The sequence below is a fragment of the Crotalus tigris genome, unplaced genomic scaffold, assembly GCF_016545835.1.
Source record: "Crotalus tigris isolate CLP2741 ecotype Arizona unplaced genomic scaffold, ASM1654583v1 scf7180000018831.1652172, whole genome shotgun sequence".
NCBI lineage: Eukaryota > Metazoa > Chordata > Lepidosauria > Squamata > Viperidae > Crotalus > Crotalus tigris.
In genome coordinates this window covers 1,588,659-1,614,960 of record NW_024097221.1, presented here as the reverse complement: position 1 = coordinate 1,614,960, position 26,302 = coordinate 1,588,659, and the positions used below count along the sequence as shown (strand labels likewise).

General features: G+C 34.7%; 1 protein-coding gene across 2 annotated transcripts in view; it reads right to left on the bottom strand.

Annotated features, from left to right (window-relative positions):
- Nucleotides 1–1,803: 1,803 nt before the first annotated feature.
- The window catches only part of PDHX (pyruvate dehydrogenase complex component X), a 44,656-nt gene continuing 20,157 nt past the window's right edge, over nucleotides 1,804–26,302 (bottom strand). The window contains exons 6-11 of one of the 2 annotated variants that reach the window (XM_039356877.1): nucleotides 25,458–25,641; nucleotides 24,893–25,040; nucleotides 19,647–19,705; nucleotides 17,602–17,760; nucleotides 6,437–6,501; nucleotides 1,804–3,102 (exon numbers count right to left, since the gene is read on the bottom strand). In XM_039356877.1, the coding sequence (XP_039212811.1) occupies nucleotides 2,838–3,102; nucleotides 6,437–6,501; nucleotides 17,602–17,760; nucleotides 19,647–19,705; nucleotides 24,893–25,040; nucleotides 25,458–25,641 (880 nt within the window). In that variant the 3' untranslated portion in view covers nucleotides 1,804–2,837. The remainder of the gene's footprint in view (nucleotides 3,103–6,436; nucleotides 6,502–17,601; nucleotides 17,761–19,646; nucleotides 19,706–24,892; nucleotides 25,041–25,457; nucleotides 25,642–26,302) is intronic. The other variant, XM_039356878.1, reaches the window with a different exon arrangement.

The window sequence follows — 26,302 nt, the reverse complement described above, 5'->3', positions numbered from 1 at the left end:
TTGGTTTTAAATAATATAGGATATTTGAAATGTAAGCAACTGCAAATGGGTAGGCTAATCCTTCTCCTGCTCACTCCCTTTTGGGTCAGGAATAAAGAAAGCCCATGAACCACAGAGTTTTACAAAATTCCAGTATGCTTCATTGTTCTTTTGATGGCTGCTCAACTATACTAGCCATTAATCCAAATAATCTAAAGGAGAAGTCACAAGAGTGCTGATGGTCCTTGAGGAAGATCTGATTGCAAACTGCAGCTCTCTCACTTGATTGCAATCTTGCCCATGCACCTAGTATTAATAACACATTCAATCTAACCACAATATATCTTAGGTACATTTTATAAGCCAGGCAATTATTTCATGTAAAAAGAAAGACGTCAAAGATATATCTGAAATTCCCAACATTCCTATAAATGGGCTAGTAAAGAGAAGATATGTATACGCATGTCTATTGCATAAATTGTATTTCTAAAAGTAGTTTGTTAGCTTTACAGTCAGGACAAATCTGTATAGGCTGAGGCTGTAGGCCCGTGGTGGCGAACCTATGGCACGTGTGCCACAGGTGGCATGCAGAGCCCTCTCTGTGGGCACGCGTGTTGTCGCCTCAGTCCTAGGCCTTCAGCTGGATTTTATAAAACCTTTTCGCTTTAGGCCTCCGCCGCCGTGTGCAAAAAAAAAAAAAAAAAAAAAGGTTCAACCAATCAACCAATTTCAACTTCTCGCGGGAAAAAAAAGATCTTGAAAGTTGGAATTGATTGAATTTTTTAGTCCCATCCAGTCTGCTGTTACCACCATAGCCATGCCCACCCAATGGGCCACATCCATCCGGCACCCGATGATACATAAGTGGGTTTTGAGTTGCAGTTTGGGCACTCGGTCTCAAAAAGGTTCGCCATCATTGCTGAACGCTGTATCAACTAGTAAGCAGAGTTTTAACTTGATTGTTCAAAGGATTTGCCTTGGTCACAAAGAAATTTTGCATATGCCCAGTTATTATGCTTTTACAGAACAAACAATAAAAAGAGGATACATCTATTAAAAATAAATGTTATAAATAATTTTTAAAACATTAAAAATTTTTAACTGAGGCAAAGCAAAGCTATTTTACTAAACAGTTATATTAAGCTTGATAATTTTTCTCCCAAATAGGGATGATTCTCTCTCCTTTGGGAGCCTATCTTTGAATCATAACTACGCTAGATGAAATCTTGCTAGCAGCACTGTATGCTCCTAGAGGTAACTGTAGAGTGCCAACTAATTAAGCCCATAAAAACTATTGTAATGTGAACATTCTTTATTCTACCATGAATCAGAACTCTTGCCAAGATGAATTTTAACAAGAGTACAGTTTTAAGGCAGAATGTCCTATATTATCTCAATGTAGTTAGGTAGCCAAGATGAAGCTACTTCAATTAAAGCGTGGTTTAAATTTAGCAGTGAATGTGCAAGAACATATTATACTTCATTAGTAACTATGTAATTATAAAGCTAAAAACCCCTCATGGCTATTCACTGAAAAGATTTATGAGGAAATTGTTTCAGTAAATTTAGCAGTTGGGAACAGCAAAGCAATCTTATATATACTTATCCAGAAGAGAATCCCATTAAGGTCAATGGGTCTTAATTCCAAATTCAGCAGATACAGAAGTTGAGTGGTAGATACTTCATACTGGATTGAAGGTGGGGTGAGAGTTAGAAGTCATAGTTTAATTAAATTGCATTTGCAATGCCTTGAATATCAAGAATAAATACACCTTTTGAAATATGGACACAAGTGAACATTCTGACATTTGGACAACAAAAGTATTTTCCATACTGAACTGACTAGCTGAAATTTAATTCTGTGTATTCAAACAAAACATAATAATAATCACTTATATTTAAATATCCAAATACAGTCAAAAGATGGATTAAGGATTATACATGCTAATTGGCACTCTTACAATTATGTTACTTTTGCACTTGAAAACATACAGATAAAATCAGATTTATATACAAGCAGCAGCAATTCCTTTAGCCTGAAAGTTATACCTCCTATATATAGACCTGAAAAGAATGGGCCCATGAAATTTGGACAAACTGGAAGCATTGCCAAGAGGAAAATCCAATGCCACCAGTTCCGCTGCAAACATCTACGTTCAGATTTTATTCTGAAACCATTGTTTTCAAAAGCTCACAACAAGACATATCACCATGAACTGTAGGCGGAAAACGTGTTTAACAGGAATACAGTGTAGAATATACTTTAAGTCTAATGACTAATATTGTTATGTAATTGTTTTCTTCTCATAATTATTTATCATTATTAGAATCACTGTATTTAGTAGGTAGAGATTTTTTTTCATATAGCTGGATTCTTATAGCTGAATCCTATTCTAATTGCTTCTTTTAATTAAACAGTAACACTGATGACTCAGACCAATTACATTTTGCCATCTCAGTCTGGTTAGACTTAAAAGACAGTTTGTATTCAGTCTAGATAAAAGTTTAGCTTGAAGGAAAAGTGGTCTTCTTTCCTTTTAGTATTTTTATACATCTATTCAATCTTACCCAAGGGTTCTACGTGGTATATAGGCAACACCCATTTATATTAGAATACACTCTAAACTTACTCTGAACCTGTTTTGTAGATGTAACATGCATAACAGTACTTCAACATATAAAAGCCAAGAGATAGAAATCATTAAACATCTTTTAAAGTTTATTTAAATAAATAAGCAGTCTAAGTTGTTCATGTCACACTATACATATTTTCCTAGCTTCTGTGCCTAGTTGCCTTTTATCTTCTTTTGGATTTCAGTTTAAATATTTTGCCAAACACAGAATGAAATCTTGATCTTTTAACACAAAGCAAGACGCACCGGATTCTCCAAGTTTGCCTTGAGCGTGTGTAAAAATTTAGAAGCTAGTTCATCATCGATCACTCGACCATCACTTGACAGAGTTATTGTTAGGAGCTGGTGTTGTTGAAGCTTTTCATTCCCATCTTCATCCTCCACAACAGTGAGTTCTGTCCGAGATCCTCCCACAGCTAAGATGCAGGCTTGAGGAGGCATTACAAGACCAATGAAACTGTTGATACCAAACATTCCAAGATCTGAGATGCTTTTGTTGGAAAAGGGATGAGAAACAAAAAAATAAGAGACTCTGGAAAAATAACTCAGAAACTGTTTAGTACAGATAGGTAGAAATAAATATGTTGTGATTTTGAATCTGGTTTTGAACAGTACAGTCAAGTAGTCTCACTCTTCATCAACATGAGAGTAAGGGTAAGAACTGGTTCAAAATTCCATGTAATGGAACACAGCTATTGGGTCATTAGCATAGCTGTTAAGTTAAGTTATTTAGCATATGGCATTTACAGAAGTCATGCAATCATTGATATACAATGATTTTAGTTTAAATAAAGCATCAACATACAAACATACATACACACATACACACACACACACACACACACACACAGAGAGAGAGAGAGAGAGAGAGAGAGAGAGAGAGAGAGACTGTGCACAATATAGAGATAAAATATTAAATTAAGATAAAATCATAAGAAGATCACCATAATATGGAGCATAGAATTGCAATGGCATAGATGTTATAATTTGATATCAAAAGAAACTAACCACCTAACTGCTTCTGGTGTGGCTGCAATGAGATCATCCCAGGGGTATGAAGTGTTGACTACTTCCACAATGGTATACCCTAGGCAACGTTCTGTCTTAACAGAGCAGTTAAAAAGTCTATACACATAGCGACCAAACTGGATATTGCATCACACATGGTCCAAAATTATGGTAGTTGCAATGAGATTATAGCAGTTCTTTTAAGGACTCAGTGACAAAAGATATTGGACTCCAGATCCATATTTTGCAACTAAAGATAGAAGGCTTAAATAGAAATAAATGTGAGTAACTAAGCAGACTGGCGATAGATAAAACAATAGATGTTATAACGCTACAAGAGACACATTTGGCTGACGATGAACAGATTAAAGCTGTTAAGTGCCAAATCTTTATTAGCAAAGGCTTACCCATTCACACCTATTTTTTTTGGCTGCTCAATAGGAGACCCATGAACATCAATGGGTCCACAGGTGCTCTACTGATTTTTAGAGATTATTTTGAAAATATGGCAACTGGCTATACTTAAACAGAAAACAACAGTTTATTTTCAACAATATCCCAGGGCCACATAAAAACAGTCTTTCTTGGAAAATAAAATGGTGACTGCAGCTTAGATAAGCCGAGGTGGTAGAAAGCATCCTGAAATGATAATGGCAAACACTCACTAGCATATCTTCTAGGAAATAGATGTTTTGCAATTAACTATGCCTAAATCCTAAACATGCTTCCACACAGTAGATTAGGAACTACTGATCAAATGACTCAATACAAAATATTCACTTGAAAAAGTAACCCATGAGTACTAATACCAGAATGCAAGCAAAGCAATCAACTCCCACACATTCCCTTAAAGATTTTGAAATGCACAGGTGATATATAGGTCACCAATTTTGAACTGATTTAAAACTGTAAGTTACTTTGAATGCATCTGATTTAAACTCTGGCATGGGAGTTTAACACTGCTTTATACTGTTCCTTTGCAGCTTGAGCAAAAATAATGCGTTTATTTATAAGGATATAATGTCATATTGTGGTTTTACAAAACTGGTGTCTAATGAGTGAGGAAAAATATCCATCAGGAGGATTTCAAGGTGATTGGAAGCACCCTTCTTGCTTCTTCCACTGTAGCAAAATCAATACTAGGAAATCTAGTAAAATGGTATTGGCATTAAAATAAAGTGAACCAATGAAATATGTTTTATTATTTTTATGTAAGCATTCTGCACATCTGTTTTATGATCTTCCCCTTGCCATGTAAAGTTCATCTTCTCTTCTATAACCTGAACACGGCAACTCTAATAAAATACTGATATTTCTTTTGACATTTTTCCAAATATGCAAGATTCCTGCTACCAAGATATAGAGCATTTGAAGATATGGAACAAAACAGCATTTCCCTAAAAGCCCCTATACACAGAAGATCTCCGTTAGAGGAACATTTTTCTTCTTAACACTATACTCACACTAATTTCTGATTTTGAGTCAGCTTGGAAAAGAAATCAGATGCCATTAGAAAAGGCTGCCTTCCTTTCTAAAGGGAAGAAAACTCCCACGTGCACCTTATTTCACTTTAATAGTCCAACACAATTTATCTCTTTAGCAAAGGTAAGATGTGACTGATGCTGACAAAAGAGGGGTTTGTTACTTTCCTTGTACTTCAAAGCTGTGCTTTGCTTTGCTTCCTGTTTCTCCTGGGTCATTTTAAAGTTTGGAGCTACTATCTTATTTAAGAAAATACAGTTGAAGGGCAAACAGGATAGATGTCTGCTCAACAAATCTACCAAGCATGAGAGGTAATGAAAGTGTGGGCTGGATGCAGTTTTCCATTCAATGCAATATTAGATACGTAGCAATATATTTCCCTTTACTACTTCAACTGAATATGGGCACTGGAATATTAAGGGTTAATTAAATTCATTAAATTTACTCAAAATATCTCCAGTTTGAAGCTAACCTGTTTCTAATTCAGTAATCTAGCATAAATGTCATTCGTCCAAGTTATTCTAGTTCTACACGGTGTTATTTCAGATTCATGGGACTGATAAATCAAAATTCCAAATCTTTTCGCTTCTTTCTAGTTTAACATTAAACACTGTAAATCTACTATATGTCACAATTTTTCTTCATAATGACCTAACAGGAGTATTTTTTGTATGAAGCTTTTGTGCTGAAAAATGAGTTATATTTTTTTATTTACTAGTCTTCTATCAGCCTTAAAAGTGTTTTGACTTGCTCACTTACTATTAGTGAATCATTTTCATGAATGTAATTATCCTAATAAATCCAATGCTATACTCCAAATACAGTAACAGATTCCAAGTTTTATAAAATAGCAAATATTATGATTTCATAATATATCTAGATAGAACATTATTAACATATGGGGTCCTTGGTACTTTCTGAGCTTGTTTTTTTTTTTCTTGTAGATGTTTCATTACTCTAGGTAACATCATCAGTGCTAATAAGGAGTGCTAGTAAGGAGTGCATTATTAAAATTGCTGAAATGTCCATTGAAAGTTAAATTCAAGAACCAACTTTATATATATATATAATTCATATATAAAGTGAAATAATAAGGCAAATTATAATAATCATAATCATAGCCTCAAAATAAAGCAGGAAAAACAGAAGAGAATACAGCAGTTATATTCATTGTTCTGTTCACATTCATTGTTCTGTTCACAGACCTCATAATGGAGGTTGGATTATAAAACATAAGACTTAAAGACATTTACAAAGATTATCTCAAACATGTCTCCCCCCCCCCCAAAAAAAGAAAGCCCCTGCCATTCTGTTCTGAAATATATTTAAATTACCTCAAAGATCCTCCTTGGTATTCTTCTGGAAGTAACTTCCCATCTCTTGCTTTTTTTGCTAAAGCCTACGAAAATAAGATCCAAATATAAATTATTTTAAATAATTATGACTTTCAACAAAGTACATGCTTTTATGTAATGAATATATAGGCATATTTGATTGGGTTGCTAATTTTATGAGAAACCTCTGAATGGTTTCAGACAGTTGCTGCAATCTATGAGAGGTAGTTTGAAGAAGTCATAAATTTGGATAGTCTGGGACCAGGTTTCACATATGGAAAAAAAAACAACAACTGTGAGTAAAACAGAGAGATGGAGAAATCTCATGGAGACTTCTTAAATTGCTTTTTAAAATTCCACATATGTTGCCTTATGGAGAGCACTTGTAGTTATCCAAAATCCATCATTGTTTTGTTCACAGGATCTAGAAATTCAAAACCAAACCTATAAATTAACATTTTTATATTAACAGGAAATCCCACCAGATGTCAACAGAAATCAGACCAAATGTCATAGAAAAATGTAAGCCTCGCAGCAGGCTTCAGAACAGACAGGTGAGAATAATTCAGTGTTAATTCATTTCTCCCAGGAGGCAATAAAAGTCATGAAAAATCATGACATGTTGTAACGTTATATTCCATATTTAGGTACTTTAGAATTAAACAATAGAATTGCTTTTTGAATGCTTAAAAATGAATGGCAATTAAGAATTATCTAGACAAGGTGGCGCAGCAGTTAGAGTGCAGTACTGCAGGCACTTTAGCTGACTGTGTTCAGCAGGTCAGCGGTTCAAATCTCACCGGCTCAAGGTTGACTCCGCCTCCCATCCTTCCGAGGTAGGTAAAATGAGGACCCAGATTGTTGGGGGCAATGTAAATATATATATACATTGCTTACTGGTGTACACTGCTTAGAGAGTGCTTGCACTTAAAGCGGTATATAAGTCTCATAAATAAATAAATAAATAAATAAATAAGTGTTTCTTGAACTTTTTTCTCTCAGGACCCTTTCCCACTTTAAAAAAATATGGAGGGCTGCTAAAGAGCTTTTGTATGTATGAGTTATATTCATCAATGTTTGCTATATTAAAATTTTTACTACATTCGCTGCAGCACTACGTCTTACGATTGTTTGATGGAATTTTATCATTGTAGTAGTTTTCAACATAGGCTGGCAAATTATTTTGAATTTGGGGACCTCTGGAAGGGTCTTAGGAGATCCCCAGGGAACCCAGGGCCATACTTGAAGAAACATTAATCCTAATGTTTGTGATATGGGCATTATTGTGAACTTACAATTTTATCCAAATTGCACTGGTCCTCTTTTACTGGGTCTGTTCCAAGACCAACTTAGTGCCACAGCAGAGAGAAGAAAAAATTATGCGCTGTGTAATTATTTTCGAATATCAATTAAAGTAAAAGGATCAATCAATCATGTGATAAAACAAGTTTTGATTTCTGGGATATTTTGAACAAAGCACTGCATTCTGTTCAAAATACAGAAGTTGTATATGTGAATTAATGGTAAACTAAATTACATTTTTGCCAATTTCTTAAAATGTGTCTTCTGAAGAACATATTTAATAGCACAGCAATGAATTTGTATTCAAAGAAAGTTCTAATCAACTGAGCACAAGCAACTAAAATGTATTTTACCTTGCTTCTGATATAAAATTGTACTGTTATCATACATTATATAATAATCTGGTTTTCTTGGAGCAGTGTTTTTTAATTTGATAAAAAAAACATATTTTGCTTTGAAGGTCTATGTGGGAAGCAGACTAAGTAAGTTTCTCTTTGCAGTTTCTGCAAAGGTAGCATGACAAATATTGATCTCTTCTCAACCCCTTCTCTGCAAGCCATTCAGAAGTTACAAAAGACGACTTCCGGTTCCGGTTCACGGCGTCTCTAGTAGCACAGAGAGACTCGTCTCCTCATCGGCTAGCTTTCCCTCCGCTGGCAGACCCTTATGCGGGTCAAAGTCGCCCTGGAGGGTGCGACTTCTGTCGAGGAGGCTCTGCTCAGCTGCTGAGGAGTGGCGGCTCCCTTAGCTGTCCGAGCTATCTCTGAGGGCCGACAGAGAAGAAGATCGGCCAGTAAAATGGCTGATCACCCTGCTGCTTCAAACCGCAAGTCAAAGAACATCTAAGCTGTAAGAACCCCCGTGGTGAATCCAGATGAGATTTTTGTTTGCTACACTCTCTATTCTATTTTGTTTTTGGTACCTGAAAGAGCCTTGTTGGAATTATTTCCCTGGCTTGAAAAGGCAGCGTCTACATTCTTGGGGAAGAAAGGCATTCTATAAAAATAGAACAAAATTCTAAAGACTATGCTTACTTTTATATTTTTTGGGGTACAGAAAAAATATTTTTTTTCTTCTCCTCTCTTTTTAAGAACTGTACTATCATCCTATGCTGGAAGATTATTTCTTTTTCACATTATATTTTTTTTTTTTATTGAAAGTTTTATAAATTTTACAAAAAAACAAAAACAATACAAAACAAAAGACAACATATACAAAAAAGAAACTAAACATTACATATATATAAAAAAATAAAAAAAAACCCATCCCCCACCCCTCACAAAAACCCTCCCTTCCCCCCCCTGAGCTTCCCAGAGCAGAATATAGGCTTAATTAAAAATTAAGAAATAAAAATAAAAAATTAAATTAAAAAATTTATATTTATATATATATATATAAAAATATCTATATATATATATATAAAAATAAAACTTATAAAAAAGCTATGTGATATTTTTGTATACCCAATCTAAATTGTATAAATTTTATCCATTTGTCCCAAACAGCAAGGAACTTCTCTTGCGTTTGTTGCTTTAAGAAAGCCGAAATCTTTGCCATTTCCGCCAGATAAGCTACTTTAAGAAACCATTCCTGCAATGTAGGCAAAGATTCCTTCTTCCAATATTGTCCTACTAACAGCCTAGCGGCTGTAATCAAATTTAACATCAATACAACCTCCTTTGTATCACAATCTGTAACAATACCTAACAAAAATAATTGCGGAGTAAATTTTACCCTCCTTCTAAAAATTCTCTGGATATTCCACCATATTTTGATCCAAAATGCTTTTATCTCTCTGCATGACCACCAAATATGATAATAGGAAGCATCCTTATAACCACATCTCCAACATTTGGGTTGCACGTCAGGGTACATAAGAGACATTTTTTGTGGATCAAGGTGCCATCTATAAAACATTTTATAAAAATTCTCCCTAAGGTTCTGTGCTTGTGTAAATTTGACATTTCTCACCCAAATGGTTTCCCAAATGTCCAATGAGACTGGGACACCAAAATTCTGCGCCCATCTAATCATACAATCTTTAATTAATTCCGTTTCTGAGTCCATTTCAACTAATACCCCATAAATTCTCTTGATATGGGTTTGTCTTTGATCCTTGACTTGCTTAATAAGATTTCCATCTTCTCTAAGAAAACCCAATTTACAATCCACCTTCCATTTATCTACTAGTTGCCTATATTGAAACCAAGAATAAATAATATTTTCTTGCGCTAAATCTTCCCGTATTCTTAACTGCCAGTTTTGCCCATCCCATCTAAGTAACTGACTATAAGACACCATGTCCATTTTTACTCCTCTTTTTATTCCTTCTATCGCATGCCAAGGTATAGCCCATAATGGAACTTTAAAATCACTTTTATAATATTTTCTCCAAATCCTAAGTAAAGAAATTCTTAAAATATGAGATTTAAAGACCCAGTCCATTTTTTTATTAAATATTAAATAGGCATGCCACCCATAAAGTAAATCCCATCCCTCTAAATGAAGTATCTCAGGATTTGTCAAATTTACCCAATCACTGATTAGTGTTAAGACCACCGCATCGTAATATAATTTCAAATTTGGTACCTTAAGTCCACCCCTCTCACGGAAGTCTTGCATAATTTTAAACTTAACCCTTGGCTTTTTCCCTGCCCAAATAAATTTATTAAGACCCTTCTGCCACTCACTTAAATTAATCTCATTTTTCAAAATCGGTAACATTTGAAACAAAAAAAGAAACTTGGGTAGAATATTCATTTTTATCACTGCAATTCTTCCCATGAGGGATAATTGCAACTTCTCCCAATTCTTCAAGTCCTTCTGTACCCTGACCCACAACCTTTCATAATTATTTTTAAATAATTTTACATTAGAAACAGACAACATCACCCCCAAATATTTTACCTTATTAACAATCTCAAAACCCGTCAAGTTAGCCAAAATCTGCTTCTCCTGACTAGACATATTTTTAGGTAAGATTTTAGTCTTATTTACATTAATCTTGAAACCCGAAACCAAACCATAATGATGAATCAACTGTAATAAGTTTACTGCAGAATAATCAGGTTGCGACAAAGTAACAACCAAGTCATCCGCAAAAGCTCTCAACTTATATTCTTTTTTGTTAACTTCTATTCCTTTAATTTCCTGAGACTCTCGAATTTTGATCAATAATATTTCCAGTGTTAAAACAAACAACAATGGCGATAAAGGACACCCCTGTCTAGTACCTTTCTCTATTGTAAAAACCTCCGACAAACCTCCATTAACAATAAGTTGTGCCATTTGTTTTTGATATATTACCGTAAGAGCTTGTAATATCTTTTCGCCAAAATTCATTTCTTCCATTACTCTTAGCATAAAATGCCAATTCAATTGATCAAATGCTTTTTCAGCATCTAAAAATATGAGCCCTGCAGGAACTTGGTTGTTCTTGTCTAAATATTCTAATAGATTAATAATTTGTCTAACATTATTTTTCATATACCTTCCTGTTATAAACCCTGATTGATCTTTATGCACAAGATGATGCGCCACCCTCATAAGCCTATTTACCAAAATTTTTACAAATATCTTATAATCCACATTTAAAAGAGATATAGGCCTATAATTTTTTGGTAAAGTAAGATCTTGATCCTCCTTTGGAATCAATGATATAAAAGCACTACGCCATGAAGGAGGAATCTCTAAACCCTGTAAGATACCATTAAAAAGATCATTTAATGGTTGGATCATCTCCTCCATTAAAGCTTTATAATAAACAGCTGTTAACCCATCCGTACCCGGTGCTTTCCCTAGTTTCAATTGTTGAATTGCTGAGGCAATTTCCTCCTTAGTAATTAAACCATTAATTTCATGTTTCTGATCCTCAGTCAGTTTAGGAAAACTTGCCTCAGCTAGATATTTATTTATATCTAGCAGTTGCACATTAGTAGATTTGTATAACTTTTGATAATAATCCAAAAAAGATTTTTTAATCAATTCCTTCTGAGAAACTAATTTACCCTTGTAATTTATTTTCTCTATTATTCTCTGTCTCTGTTTCTTTCTTAATTGATAAGCCAACCATCTCCCAGGCTTATTAGCATTACAAAATGTATTTTGTTTCATAAACAATAAATTGGTTGCCGCTTGATCTGCTATCAACATATTAAATTGTGACCTTAGTAACTTTACAGATTCTTTAATACTTTCATCAGAAGGATTTAAACTCAAGGCCATTTCTTTTGATTTAATTTCATCTTCAAGTTCTCTACGTTTCTGCATCTGCTTCCGCTTATGACAATTATTCATTTTTATCAAAACACCACGCATAAATGCTTTACCTGCATCCCATACCATTGACATTGAAGTCCCCTTATACATGTTCAAAGCAAAATAGTCCTTTAAACACTCCTTTAACTTTTGAACATTCTTCTCTTGTCTGAACAAATTTTCATTAACTCTCCAGGATCTCCTTTCCTCTTTCTCTTGAGTCAGCTCCATCCAAACTGGGCTATGATCCGTCAGTGATCTAGGAAAAATCTTTACATTCTTTACTTTATTATACAAATCCGTAGTAATCAAAAAAAAGTCAATTCTTGAAAAAGATTGGTGTCTATCAGAAAAAAAAGTGAAATCTCTCTCCTCTTGATTACATTCCCGCCAATAATCCCTTAATTCCCAGTCTTCCTTCATATCAAAAAAAGCTTTAGGTAACCTTGCTTGTTTAAGAAAAGGAGAGGAACCTTTCTTGTCCCTTTGTATATCTAAGACACCATTCCAATCACCCATTAATACCACTGATCTATAGTCAAGCAATGTTATTTTTTGATGTAACTGCTTATAAAATTGTTCCTGTTGTTGATTTGGAGCATAAAGTCCCACTATAAGTACTTTCTTACCATATATACCAAGTTCAATCATCACATATCTCCCCTGGGGATCTGATTCTACCAGACAAGCTGGTAGGTTTTGTTTAACATATATAACAACTCCCCCTTTCTTCCCAGGAGCAGAAGATATAAAATGAGATCCCAAACGAGCATTGACTAAATATTTCTGATCTTTAAGTAAAATATGAGTTTCCTGTAAGCAAATAACATCATTGGTATGTTGCTTCAAATAATAAAAGATTTTTTTCCGTTTCTGAGGAGAATTCAATCCATTAACATTCCAGGTCAAAAACTTTGCCATCTCCCTTGGCACGCAGCCTGGAGAAGACACCATCAAGATCTGAAAGAGCTGCATGTGTTGCATAACTCTTGGGTCTTGCTCCTCCCACCGGCGATGATGCACTTCCAGAAGAATTCTCTTTAGGCTCTTTTTTACGTTGCTCCTTCTCTTTACGCTTATAAGCTGCACGAGTCATCCTCTGCTCTTTAACCTCCATCTGGCGTTGCCTTTCAGCTTGTATCATCCCAGCGGAAACCAAACCTAATGCCTCAGATTGCTGCTCGACTTCCTTGCCACTCGGAGATTTCTGACCAGATGGAGTTGAGCCTGCACCCAGGACCGAAGTATAAAACTCTCTAGCTTTGTCAACTGTATTCAATCTGTAGCGTGTCCCCGCATGGCTCAAAACAATACCCATCGGAATTTCCCATCTAAATGGCATCAATCTAGCTTTGAGCTCATTGGTTAAAAAAGCGAAGTCTTTCCTGCTTCTTAAAATTTTGGATGGGATTTCCTTTAGAATGATAACATCTTGGGCAGCAATCTGAAATCTTTTGTTGTAAAAGGCTTGTATAATCTCATTCCGCAGGGACTTCTTTGTAAAATAAATCACCACATCTCTAGGCAAATTCTTCTGCTTAGCAATCCAGGAGTTAAGTCTATAAATTTTTTCCACTTCTCTATGTAATTCTCCTTTATCCATATCCAAGGCCACTGCCAGATCAGTAAGGACCACCTCCACCAAATCTTGATTCATATCTTCCTTGAGGCCTCTAATCCTCAGGGCATACTCCATCTGTCTGTACTGAAACATCAAAATATCTTCTTGTGAGGACTCCACCTTCCTTTCCACATCTTGAATTTTATCATCAAAGGAATCAACTTTGTTTTCCACTTCCTCAAGCCTTGCATCGAGCTTAACCACCACAGTAGCCAAGCCTGAAACTGCTGCAAGTATATCTTGTCGTAAATCATTATTATTTTCTTGCAATTTAGTCTTTATCCCCGTTATCTCTTCTTTAAGATCAGATTTAATTTCTGATTTAATCTGTGAGGCAAATTGCTTCATTTCCTCTCTCATTTGAACTACAATCTCTCCCATTATGCCTCTGACCTCTTGTGCTGAAAGTCCAGGCAGAGGGGGGGAGGGTGGTGGCTGAGCCGGTGGTACATGTTTAGATTGTTGTTGTAATTGTGCAGTGGAAGTTATAGGAGAAGAAACAACCTTAGGTATTGAAGCAGGCTGCTGTCTCTTTGAAGCCATTTTAAAAAGCGCAGTTCTCACTTCCCTTTCCCCTCCACACAAGAAGGGAGGAGGAAAGAAAAAGAAAAAGAATTTAAAAAGAGACAAACTATAGTCCTTGAAAATCCAGAGAAAATCCAAAGAATAAAAGATAAAAGAGCAAACAATTCAAAAGAAAAAATTCTAAGCCAAAAGCAAAAGCAAAAGCCAGTCCTTAAAAAGGGAAAGTAAAACAAAAGGGAAAGGAAAAAAAAACTCCGACACTTTCAAAACGCCATCTTAAATCCTTTCACTAATATAACAAAGAAAAGGAGGAAAAATAGTAAAAATCAAATAATAAAAAAAATAAACACCTAAAGTATATAACAAAAATCCTTTAAACTGCTCCGTCCGTTTAAAAATTACTCACCAAAATACTATAAACACGGAGATAGAAGCGGCGGTTTCTTTTGCTTCCTAGGAAGCAAAAACAGCTGGGAGGCGGAGATCAGCAGGAGCTCCGAGGGAACACTCCTTTCACCCCCTCTAGAAATAAATCCAGAGGGGGTTTAGGGGTTCTACCTCTATTCCTGCGTTCTCTGTCCCTTCCCTTTGCCCGGGAAGGGAATTCCGAGCCGCGGGCCAGCTGATGCGCACTGTGCTCCGCGGCTCTGACACTTCCCCAGCTGGACGGCTAAAAGATAGCCGCCATCGCCGTCGCCTCGTACCGGAAGCTCTCCACATTATATTTTAAAAGATAGAAAAAGGGAAATGGTGTTTGGAAAAGACCCTTTTTAATTTACTGAGGACATGTAGTGGCAAAAATTTAATACTGCAACTTCTGGTTACTTGGCTTGAAGATGGCTGACCTTCAAAATACTTTTGAAGAAAAAAGATAAGCTGGGTAGCTGTGGGAACTGTGGGGGTGGATATTGCCTAAATTATATCAAATATAGCTTCCACAAAAAAGAAAAAAGAGACTTTTTTTAATCACTATCAAAATGGAGAAACCTCAGTCACAATTAAACTGTACACTTATATTGGAAAAGATCTATGAGGCTACTGCAGAAGTATGTGCTACAATGAAAAAGTTTACGGAACTAAGATCCAGAAATTTCACTTCAAACGTTCAAATGGATGTTCAGGCTACATCTGACTATGGTATAAATCAAAACATTCTAGAAGAGGAATCAACAGAGATAAAAGAGGAACTTATTCTATTTTATAAACCTTCCATCTGCAACTTAGAGGAACAGAAGAAGCAAAGACTGAGATTTCAAACTACAAAGCAATGACGCTTCAAGGAGGAGAGAAATAGATGTCTAATGCAGAGGATGGGATTTTTATCATTTAAAAGGCTACTGCAAGCAACAAAAATAGATCTACTGGCTACACACACACACACACACACACACACATATATACACACAAGGGTGATTTTTAGAACATATATTTTAAATAGATTTAAGAATACTTTTTGGAATAGTAGATTTATTTTGATGAAAATTATGTATTGGAATTGAAAAAATGTTGATTTTTTAGATTGGGATGGTTTTAATAATTAATGGAGTGTTTTAAATTAGTTAGATGATCTTTTTGTACAATAACATAGATGTGATAAGGTATGATAATCAATTGGATGGAATTTGAAGTTTGTGTAATTAATTGAAGTAAATTAAGGTTTAACATTATTTTTTAACTAAGATAGCTATTGTGTAGTGGAATGAGAAATAAATGAGATCGGTGATAAGAGGAGGGATGAGAGAAATTAAGAACTAGAATACATCTGGAAGGGATACCTGAATTGATAATTGTTGATTTAAAGTTAAATTTGATTTTGGTAATTGTAAACTGATAAAAGTTTTAAAACAGGTTTAGTAGTAATAGAAATTTAATTTAGAAATGGAATATTTTAAATGTTATTTGAGGGAAATAGAGAGGAAACAGTGAATGTACTAAGTTGTTTATTTATGTTTTTACTTTTGAATGTCTGATTACCCAAACACCATGGTGTGTCCTGAGTACTTTTTCTTAAAAATTAAAAAACCAATAAAATATATTTTTTTTTTAAAAAAAGAAGTTACAAAAGAGGTAGATGCTTTGTGGAGCCATGATGCTTCGATGTTTATCTCAAGAAAGACTGAAGATCATCTGTCATAAACAAATTAAGTCTCATCACCTTTGCCTCATGAAATTAGAGGTATGAAGATGCAATGCCACAATTCACAATGTTTCATTTCAAAAGAAGGAAATTACTAAGTCTTCAAAGTTCTTTTGTGGAATCCAGAAGTTTACAGAAGTTTCCCCAAATCCCACAAAATATGCTTTCAAAGAGTATCCACTATAATTTTTAATTCCATAATATTACACATGCTCTTCAACCTAGAAAAACCCCAAATGGGTGCTTTGAAAAAAAAAAAACAAAGCCCAGTTTTCCTAGGTTATATTCCTTGATTATAAGTTTTAGGAAAATCTCCTAATTCAAACTTGAGACACTTATTTTTTAAAAACTGATGGGCACATTCCATCAGTGGAAAATTGCCATCTTAAGCTTGGATAACTTCTTCCAGAATGTTTCATAGAGTTCACAGCTACGCAGCTTCAACTAAAGGGCTTCTTTAAATTCGTCTTTTCAGGATTTTTGAAGGGTTTGAACAGTTCATATAGCTGAGGATATGAAACAGATTTTTTATAACTGGGAATTTCATTAATTACAGTATTAGAAATCTGTTTCTCATAAAATAGCTTCTGAACTTTCAAGTAAGATACCTGGGGCTTGATAAACCATTGCCAAATTTAAAGATGTATAAACTGATAAATATTCTTTTCAGGCTTTGATGAAAACTACAGTATGTTAACATAAATGTATACTACTCTATTCTTAGAATAGACCATTTGTTTATACTTAAGTGGTCTACTCTGCCAAAGCATATTATGCCTACCCTAGAAATGTACATTAATTAGCAGACAGTGTTACTGACATAATCTATATTTATTCACACAGTATTAAAAGGAATATTCATACCTATATTCAGAACATTAATCTTAGTAAGCTTAAATATAGTGCTAATGAACTTATTATGCTAATATCTAAAAATATAGGATGTCTAGGTAATGCAAAGAAAAAATATTGAAATGGATGGCACAGATAACAAAAGGGAGAGAGGTTTAAATGGTTTTTAAAAAGAAGTGGACAGGTTTATAGATGATTGGGCTACTAATGGTGTCTAATATCCATTTACTAAAATGCACTGGATCAGTGCCTCCTGAATCATAAAAGAGATGACAGGTTACTGTGCCACAACACTATACAGTGGTTCTTGCCTTCTATTCAAGGTTTGTGATCTTTGTAAATCAATCTTGTTCTCTATCTTGTGCCTTATGGCCAGCCAAAAAGACATAATCAAAGAAACAGCTGATGTTTTCCCAGGGACATATAATTCAATTTTTGGTCTAAAAGAGACCTGGGTATTTGAAGACACACCTCTGCAGAAGCAGCAATTTCCTGAATTCCTTTGGATGCAGCATCCTTTATGATAGGTGTAATGAAACCTTGGTCTGTTGCCGTAACTATAGAAATGTCTATAGATTGCAATTGCTGGGGGGCTTCTCCATTCCAGGTCACGTTCACATCTGGCATTTGCTGGAAGAAATAGAAACAGAAGGAGGCACAGATGTTAAAAAATAGCAGTGAAACCAATTGTGAAATTTTAAAAAGCCTTTTAAAATTGTGGCGATAGAAGCAATAGCAAATGGGAAATGATTTGCCTTAAGCAAGATCAAGTTAATAATAGCAAAAAAAGGCCAAATGACTCTAAAAATAGACTTATCCTATTAGTGTATATCAATTTTGTCACAAAAGATGAATGCAAATTATAGTCACGGGCAATTTATAGCTGCAGGCCACCACATGAAACCCAGTTTCTGGGTTACATTATTAACAGAATTCAAACTTGTTGGAGGGCAATTCTCATTTTGTTCCTTGCTAGTAAAGAACTGTGACATTCTGCCCCAAAACATAACAGAATATTTATAGAATTTCTGTTCCCATTTAAATCAGAAGAGGAAAAAAGCTAAAAAATAAAAAATAAAAAGAAGTGGGGGGAGTCACATAACGATATTGAAAGGAGAACCAATTAGATTGTCTAATTTGAATCCTTAATTTCAGAAGTCAACTCTTAACATTTTAAAATTCAGTTGGTTTTTTTAAAGGTTTTCCCCTTTAATATTCTGAGCTTTTACTAGAAGTAGACAGCTAATTTTAAAGATAGCATATTTGACTCTTCAATTCGATTTGTAGTATTCTTCTAACAAGCATTAGCCCATACTGATTCAATGAGAACCACACAGGCCATAATCACACCAATGTATGCACTGACAAACTGTCACTGCCAATTTCTGTTTTCAGCTGCAATTTTTCACACCACATAATGTATGTGGCGTAGAAGTCTCCCACAATATTCAGAATTGATTTTCACAGTCTATGAGTAGCTGAGTGGAAAAAGCAAGCAAACCCCCAAAAAACTGTTTGAAAAGTCCTCCAACGTTTGAAGCTGAAACATTATATCTTATCTTATGATTATATCTTGTATCTTACCACTTATAAATAGTATTTTCTACTATCCACATAAAAGATTAAATTCAACACAAATGGCACACTAGTGAAAAATCCTTATGGATTAAGGAATTCTAAAATATACTATTAGACTCAATGTGAATGATGGGTTAGAAAAAAATAGCAATCGAAGGAATTAGTGGAAAATCAGTATTAGGTTTTCTTTATTATACTTATATTTAAGTATCTTTATTATACTTATATTATATTTTATTTAAGGATTTTGCCTATTTTCTCCATAAAGGCAAACTAAACACATTACAGCTTGACCTGAACTTAGATATACATGAATATCAAACATATATACTAAATACCAATATATATGTAATGGCTTGGAAATCCTAGAATATTAACTAAAATTAAAATGAAGTTTTGGAAGGAATATTTGTTTCTTTCTCTAAGGAGTTAGAGATCCCTTATCAGTACAAACCATATTCACTAACTCAGAGACTATAAAGCTGTATAGCTATATATTATATGGTACAATAGTTGGAAAACAATAAAATGGAAAATATATTTAGCTTAAATTTGCCAATACTTGAAGGATATTGTAGAAAAGAAACATGGTGCCAGCTATTGCCAATATTAGTGTCCAAGATCCATAATATTTAATAAGAGGAATTACAATAATCTTGAATCTCATGATATTTTATAAAAGATTGTTGAAAACAGGAGGTTTCAAACCTAATGTAATGGTAAATGCACACACACACACAAAAACCTTATAGATGTATTTGCTTAACATATTTTTTGCAACTTTTCTCCAAAGCAGGAATTGTTTAAAGATGCTTTGTATTTGGTTTGGAAGCATTCACCGTATCTGTCTGGAACACAATCCCAGAAAAATATAGGTTTAAGAAATTGTTAAGGTAAAAGGAACCAGGTGTGTATATTTTGCAGGACTGGTTACTTACTTTCAGGGTAACTGCAGTTGCCTTGATAATAAAGTCATTTATAGATACTTTAACATCATCTGTGTGAAAGAGAAGTTATAAGGCAAAGTTTAATAAGAAAAAGTAGAATTCTAAACATGGACATCATATGGTTAAAACACTACAATTATTTATCTTCACAGCATTTTCATAGTACCACAAATCTGAAATTCAGAATTTATTTGTGCTGTAATACAAGTTTCCTTTGGGGCTGAGCCCCACTCATCATGATTTCATGAACTTTGCTAATGCAGCTCTGCATGGTAGACTGGATCAGGAAACAGACACCATGAAGGCCTAAAATTACTTTTATCAGAATGACTATAGTAACAGAGTTTTGCAAATCCGAATATACCTTACACGGTTTTGTAAATCTGTACCTTTATAAGGGTTTAAGCCTACTTATCTGTTCATTGCCTTGTAATTCCCTCTAATAAGGCCAGCCTGTCTATATCCTACACCTATGAACAATGCAGAAAAAGTCTGTCATTACCTGCTTCAGTGGTTTTTTTTTTTTTTAAAAAAAAAAAACTTTACTTAATACCTGGTATTTTCCCATGCAAGGATCAAGCAATCTCTATGAGATTGTCCAAGCATACCATAGAAAATTTCATTACAGAATTAAATAACATAAAATAAAACCTTGAATTAATAGATTATCCAAGACAAGGGGATCTAATCTTCCCAAAATGTCTATTAAATGCAAAATCACATTAATGTCAATGTACATTTTTGTGGAATTGATAGATTATCGATTTCATTTCAAATAATGTTTTTTTCATGCCATGGTTAATAACATGTCACGCCTCCAAGAATCAATCTTAACATGTTTTCATGCAAGCAACCCTGGTTTAAACTCATGTTTGTTTTGAGTATCACTCCTGTAAAGATGAAATAAAAAAAATGAAAATCTATATGCATACATGTATACATACATATGTGTGTGTTGTGTGTTATTTTTTAAAAATATAACAAACTGATACTTCTTGTTGTTTTTATTGTTTTTCACATGTTCATAGAACATGGCAGAATATAAATGAAATAAAATGAATTTGAACAAAATATAATGGAACCAAAGTATTCAACCAAAATAGAACATAAAATCCCTTTTAATGTTAGTACTAAAACACAGCTGATGTGCAAACACAATTTTGTGAGCACAGAAGATTAGAACATCATAATAATTACACTTAATTGAACAGAAATTAATAGAACTACATTGTGTACAGATCTGTATAATGAAGCTGAAGTTATTTTAGTAACATTAGGATATAATTCACATACTCATTCATAAATTATTGTTATAATTCATAATTTTAATAAGAGAAGCAAAGCAAGTAATCAGTGAATGAAAACTGTGCATTATAATTTTTTATAATTTGTAACTTTCATGCATCAATCTACTATTATTTCCAAATCTATTTTTAAATCTTAAAATAAGCTCCAAAAGAGGCACTATAAATCCTGTCATGCATGAAGTGGGTGAATCAAAATGACTGTTTTATATCTGTTCAGTCATAAATAGGTGACATCTCAAGTTTGTGATGCTTTGAGGCTACTGCTATTTAAATGACATAAAGTCATCGACTATCCTAAAATCAGGCTTACGGTAACAGAGCGGAACTTTACTGCAAGCTGCAAAGTCTAAAAGATTTAACTATCATAAAACCATTCCTTCTCAGTTAATAGTTAGCTTGATGATACACACTGATTCTCTGTAGTTCTAAATTTTGAGAAGTAATAAATTTCTTCTTATTTCTTCAGCTGAAAGAGATCAATCTCTGATCCATTTTTCTATATTACGTACATTTTACAGCATGTAGCATTCTTTTCTTGTTAACATACTTCTTCACTATAGCAACTCTGATCATCTAAAACAGTGGTTCTCAACCTGTGGGTCGGGACCTCATTTGGGGTCGAACGACCATTTCACGGGGGTCGCCAAACAAGGCTGTCCGCCATTTCCCCCCCCTTTTCTTTGGCCACACCCCTGGCACCCGGTGATGTATGTGGTTGGGGGTCACCACAACATGGGGAACTGTATTATGGGGTCGCGGCATTAGAAAGGTTGAGAACCACTGATCTAAAATGATGCTGCAACCACAAATATAAGGGGTCTGAATCTGAATGAACAAAGTCAACAATTCAGTATAACGGTTGGGTTCAAATAAATCAGTACTTTACAGGACTGGGTGAATGTTATTTCTGTTTTAAATACCAGAAATTCGTCCATTCAATTAAAACAGTACATATCTTGTTGGTTGGATTCTTTGGGCTTTGGGAGATCAATGGCAATATATTGATCAGGGTTTTTTTTTTTTTGCAGATATTTGACCCCATGTCCCATTGAGCCTTCTTCGGTGCAAAATTCAGAAGAGGAACTGCCTGACTGTATTTGTAGTCTGCGTAAGTTTTGAACGCAGGAGTTGGGTGGTGACTGAAGGTCTCCGATGACCAATCAACTTTTTAGTGATTTCAAACATTAACGGTCTCTTTAACAGATCAATGGATCTGGATATAATCTACCACCCCGTCAAGCACATGATCCAAACTATATACAACAAACAGATAAGGCACACCAACCAAAGTGGAACTGACACCCAATTAATGACAATAAAGTTGATCTTATCTTAACACTAGCTTTTTTTTTAATTTGAAAGTTTCATATATTAATACTTGATAAATAGTTGATATGCTTAGTTTTGTTCAGATTTTTTTTTTGTTTTCTCTTTTGCTTGTTACTGTTTGAAAAACTGAAAAGAGAAACTATAAAAGAATCGAAGAATTATATTCTACCACATGCAGATAATATGTTACGCTTTATGGACAAGTATAGAAAGTAGCTTTAACTTCTCACACTTTCAGGCTTATCAGCAGGCAGTTACACTCCAGCTTTGGTCACTAAATGGAATCAAGAACTTACCGTAGGTCTTCACCTATTCTTCGAGCTTAGCAAAATAATTATTTGACGATAGTGAAATCCTAAGAAACAGCCTAGCCTTAATAACCACTAAAATATTATATTATGGGATTTTCCCAGTTTTGAAAATGCAGGCAAATCCATCTTTTGGGTAAACTGGGCCTTTCATAGTACTATTATTTTAGATTATTAGATTAGCTGGGTCTTTAAACAACTTTTGCAGAATGAAAAAAATAAAACAGTTTTCCTTTTGAGTGCTTCTTGGCACAATATTCAGCTCAAGCCTTTGTTATACAGTCTATGAGGTCCAGTTGTTATTGCTGCTTCTGGAAATTCCATAATGGATGGAAGTTATGGAAGAATCAATCACGGCTCCTAAGCCAACAGCCTTTCTTTTAATAGGAAATTGATGAATGAATTATTTGATTTGATTTCAGTCCCACTTGACTCCAAACTGACCCTAAGCAATTTACTAGTTACCAGTGCAAACCTATAAGGGGGAGTCTGGCAGTACAACAAAGAAATTTTTTATTAAAAGGCACTTTTGTGAGCCACAGTTCATTTCATAAAATGAGGTGAATTTCCTTTCCACTGAAACAAGTGGAAGGTTGCTTTAAATAATATGATATTCAATTCACTGCGATCTTAAATAAGGTCATTACAACAATAAAAATATTCTTCAAACCTCAGAGAATAATAAATAACATAGTAACTGCCTTGCTACGATGAAACTCATGAGTTGGAATATTAACTAGTAGGGTTTGGACTATCCCATGACTGTCATATTTTGGATTAAAATCAATTCAGTTGTGAATATAACTTTGGACGACATCTGTGCATTAAAGAGGCATATATTCTCCTTGGCTTTTCCCCAGTGCTTGAAAAGTATCAAAGATGTGCAGTTAATATTTGGGCCATAGAGGCTGGATAAAAGAATTATACAACACTATAATATTAACATTTGAAATGTTTATTTAGATTGGTTGAAAGAGGCAAGGGAATTTTTGAGCAATATAGCAAAACATTCTGAATGTTCTCTTTGCAACTTAATTGCTTAGCCTTCTATTTTTCTTTTGCATTATTATATTACATTGTTAATACTGTTTTTATTCTGCTTTTGTTGTTAATTAATCCAATATAAGAAAGTAGGTTTAAATAAACACTCTTTTTAAAATGTCACATTATTATGGTAAAATACTTTTGAAACTAAGGGAATTTTTTTATTTTAGAACACAATATCATATCACTAATACAAAGAAAAATATATTTTAAAAAATAAATATACGTGGCATGCCAAAGACCGGTCCGCATAAATAAGCAAAGCCCCATCCGTGGGATGCAGGCAGCACACAAAACCACACTCTCCAGTCCGCGGAAAAACCTGTTTCCACGGAACCAGTCCCTGGTGTCCAAAAGATTGGGGACCTCTGACCTAGAACAGTGACTGTTCATTATACATGAACCTTTCCATACAAGTTTAAGAAAAAAGCTAAATTCTAGAAAAATATAGCCAACAATTAATACTGAATCTTTTCCTTCCTTCCTTCCTTCCTTCCTTCCTTCCTTCCTTCCTTCCTTCCTTCCTTCCTTCCTTCCTTCCCTTTCTAACTGCTGTAATGAGTATAGCTTACCAGAATTAAGAAAAAAATATGGCACACATACAGTATTCAAACTCTATGCAAAGCAATAAGCAGCAACAGAAATATCTTGTTGGCAAATTAAAAGCTGGAATTCTGTCTTCCCCACCCCCAGTATCACTTACAGTGTTACTGAGTAAAAAAAGTATTCAAAAAAACAAACATAAAACTCACCAGGGCTGGCTGAAGTGAAAAACATCATCATTTAAATAATCGTACCTGTTTAGAATACTAATGAAAGAATTTGCCCTCTGCACTTCCTAAGGCTGCTAATTAAGTGGTAACCTTGAAATGCTTCATTCAAAATATAAAACCATTCAAGTGAATAGGTTTATAGTGGAATTTGCAGATTCTTTTTGTGGGTAGGTGTACAATTGCTTAACTCTTAAGCAAAAAAAATAATAATAATAAATAGAAATCCTCTGCATGTGACAACAGGACAGTTGTCATCAAAACTAATTAACAAATATCCATGCTAAATGTTGAATTGCAAGAGATGTCACTCATGCAAACAAAAATACTCATCTCCATATAAGATCAAAGGCAGAATTTTGACAGGCGTTTTGTTTCTTTTCAGAAAAGCTCAAGTAGCCCCTGCGGTAAATGCAACATAGCTGAGTAGACAGATCAGAATTTAATAGATGGTTTTAAAAAATAGGAAAGAGTTTTACCTTTTGCCAGCTCTTGCCTTAGATTTAGTATAGCACCAAGGTCACAATTAGCCGATGCATATGCATGAGGTACAGTGGTCTTTGATTCTGTTAGTTTCTTAGCAATAACTCTTCTTGTGTCGCTAGCAGGGATTTCAGTGAACGGGCACTTGCAATACAAACACATTTTACATATTGAATTAAAGGAAGAAAGATGATTTCAATGAAACAGGATCCATGACAATAAAAGACATCCTTTAAACCATAACATTTAGTGGTGGAAAAGCTGAGTTTTAATATATAATGTTTTCTAAATAACTATGTTGCCAATTATAGCTTTCTTAAATCAAAATGAATATTCTAATCTACATGGGCATATAAACTACAAGGCATGTATAAATATTCATTACAATTCTCACTGAAGTCCACCCAGAATCATAACAGATTGGTGTGTCCTTAAGTTGCATGACTAAATAAAACTCTTAAATTGAATTCTAAAACCCTACTGGTATAACTCTTATCATTTATTTTTATATAATGTGATGCGGTGATGTTAGCCTATCTATAAATCTGAGAAAGTTAATACCATGGATGCTAGCCGGCCAGGAACAGAGACAGGGGCAACTGGAGGACGTGAAGCACTAATGGGCATGCTCGCTGATGGTGCAGATAAAGGCATTCCAGCTTGGTGTAGGGGAAGTGAAGAAACGACGGATTTTGCTTCTGCAGGCTTTTGCTTCAGCTTCTGTTCTATAAGCTTGAGGGCATCCCTGTCAATTCAAGGACACACGTGGAAAGGTTTAAGACCCATTTCAATTCTAATGAAGTACAATTAGATCTATAAAATAATTCGCTGCAAAGCACAAAGGCCTACAGTGTTATGGTCCATGGGGTCATGAGAAGTCAGACACAACTTAGCGATTGAACAACAATAACAAAGCACAAAAATCAAAGAAATTAAATAACACAATAAAAGAGGGCAAGACTGACAGACTGGAGGGAACAAAACAAGGGTCTCATTCTCCCTCACTGAGGTGAAGACCCAGGTCTTCGTAGCTCTTCTAAAACAGCAGCAGAGTGTGGGCCATCTCAAAAGGATCTTTGTTCCTGTCTGTTCCAGAGACAGCAGGCACTACTAGAACAGGCATTCTTCTGGGGTCCCGGACAAATTGTATTAATAACAAATTGTAATAATTGAGTGAACCTGGATTGTGCCAATTCTTGCGTATCAAATTGGTTAGGCAGATACTATGGAAGACAGGCAGTCCCAGAAGCAAGCATTTGGAACCAGGCCGTGGAAGCAGCGGTGAGCACATTCATCCCCACTTGCACGAGCAGCGAGTGAGCACGTGCGCTTCATTTGCATGAGCGATGGGTGCGTGTGTCTGCTGCTGGCGCAAATGGAGCTGCATGCCCTTGTTGGTCACTTGC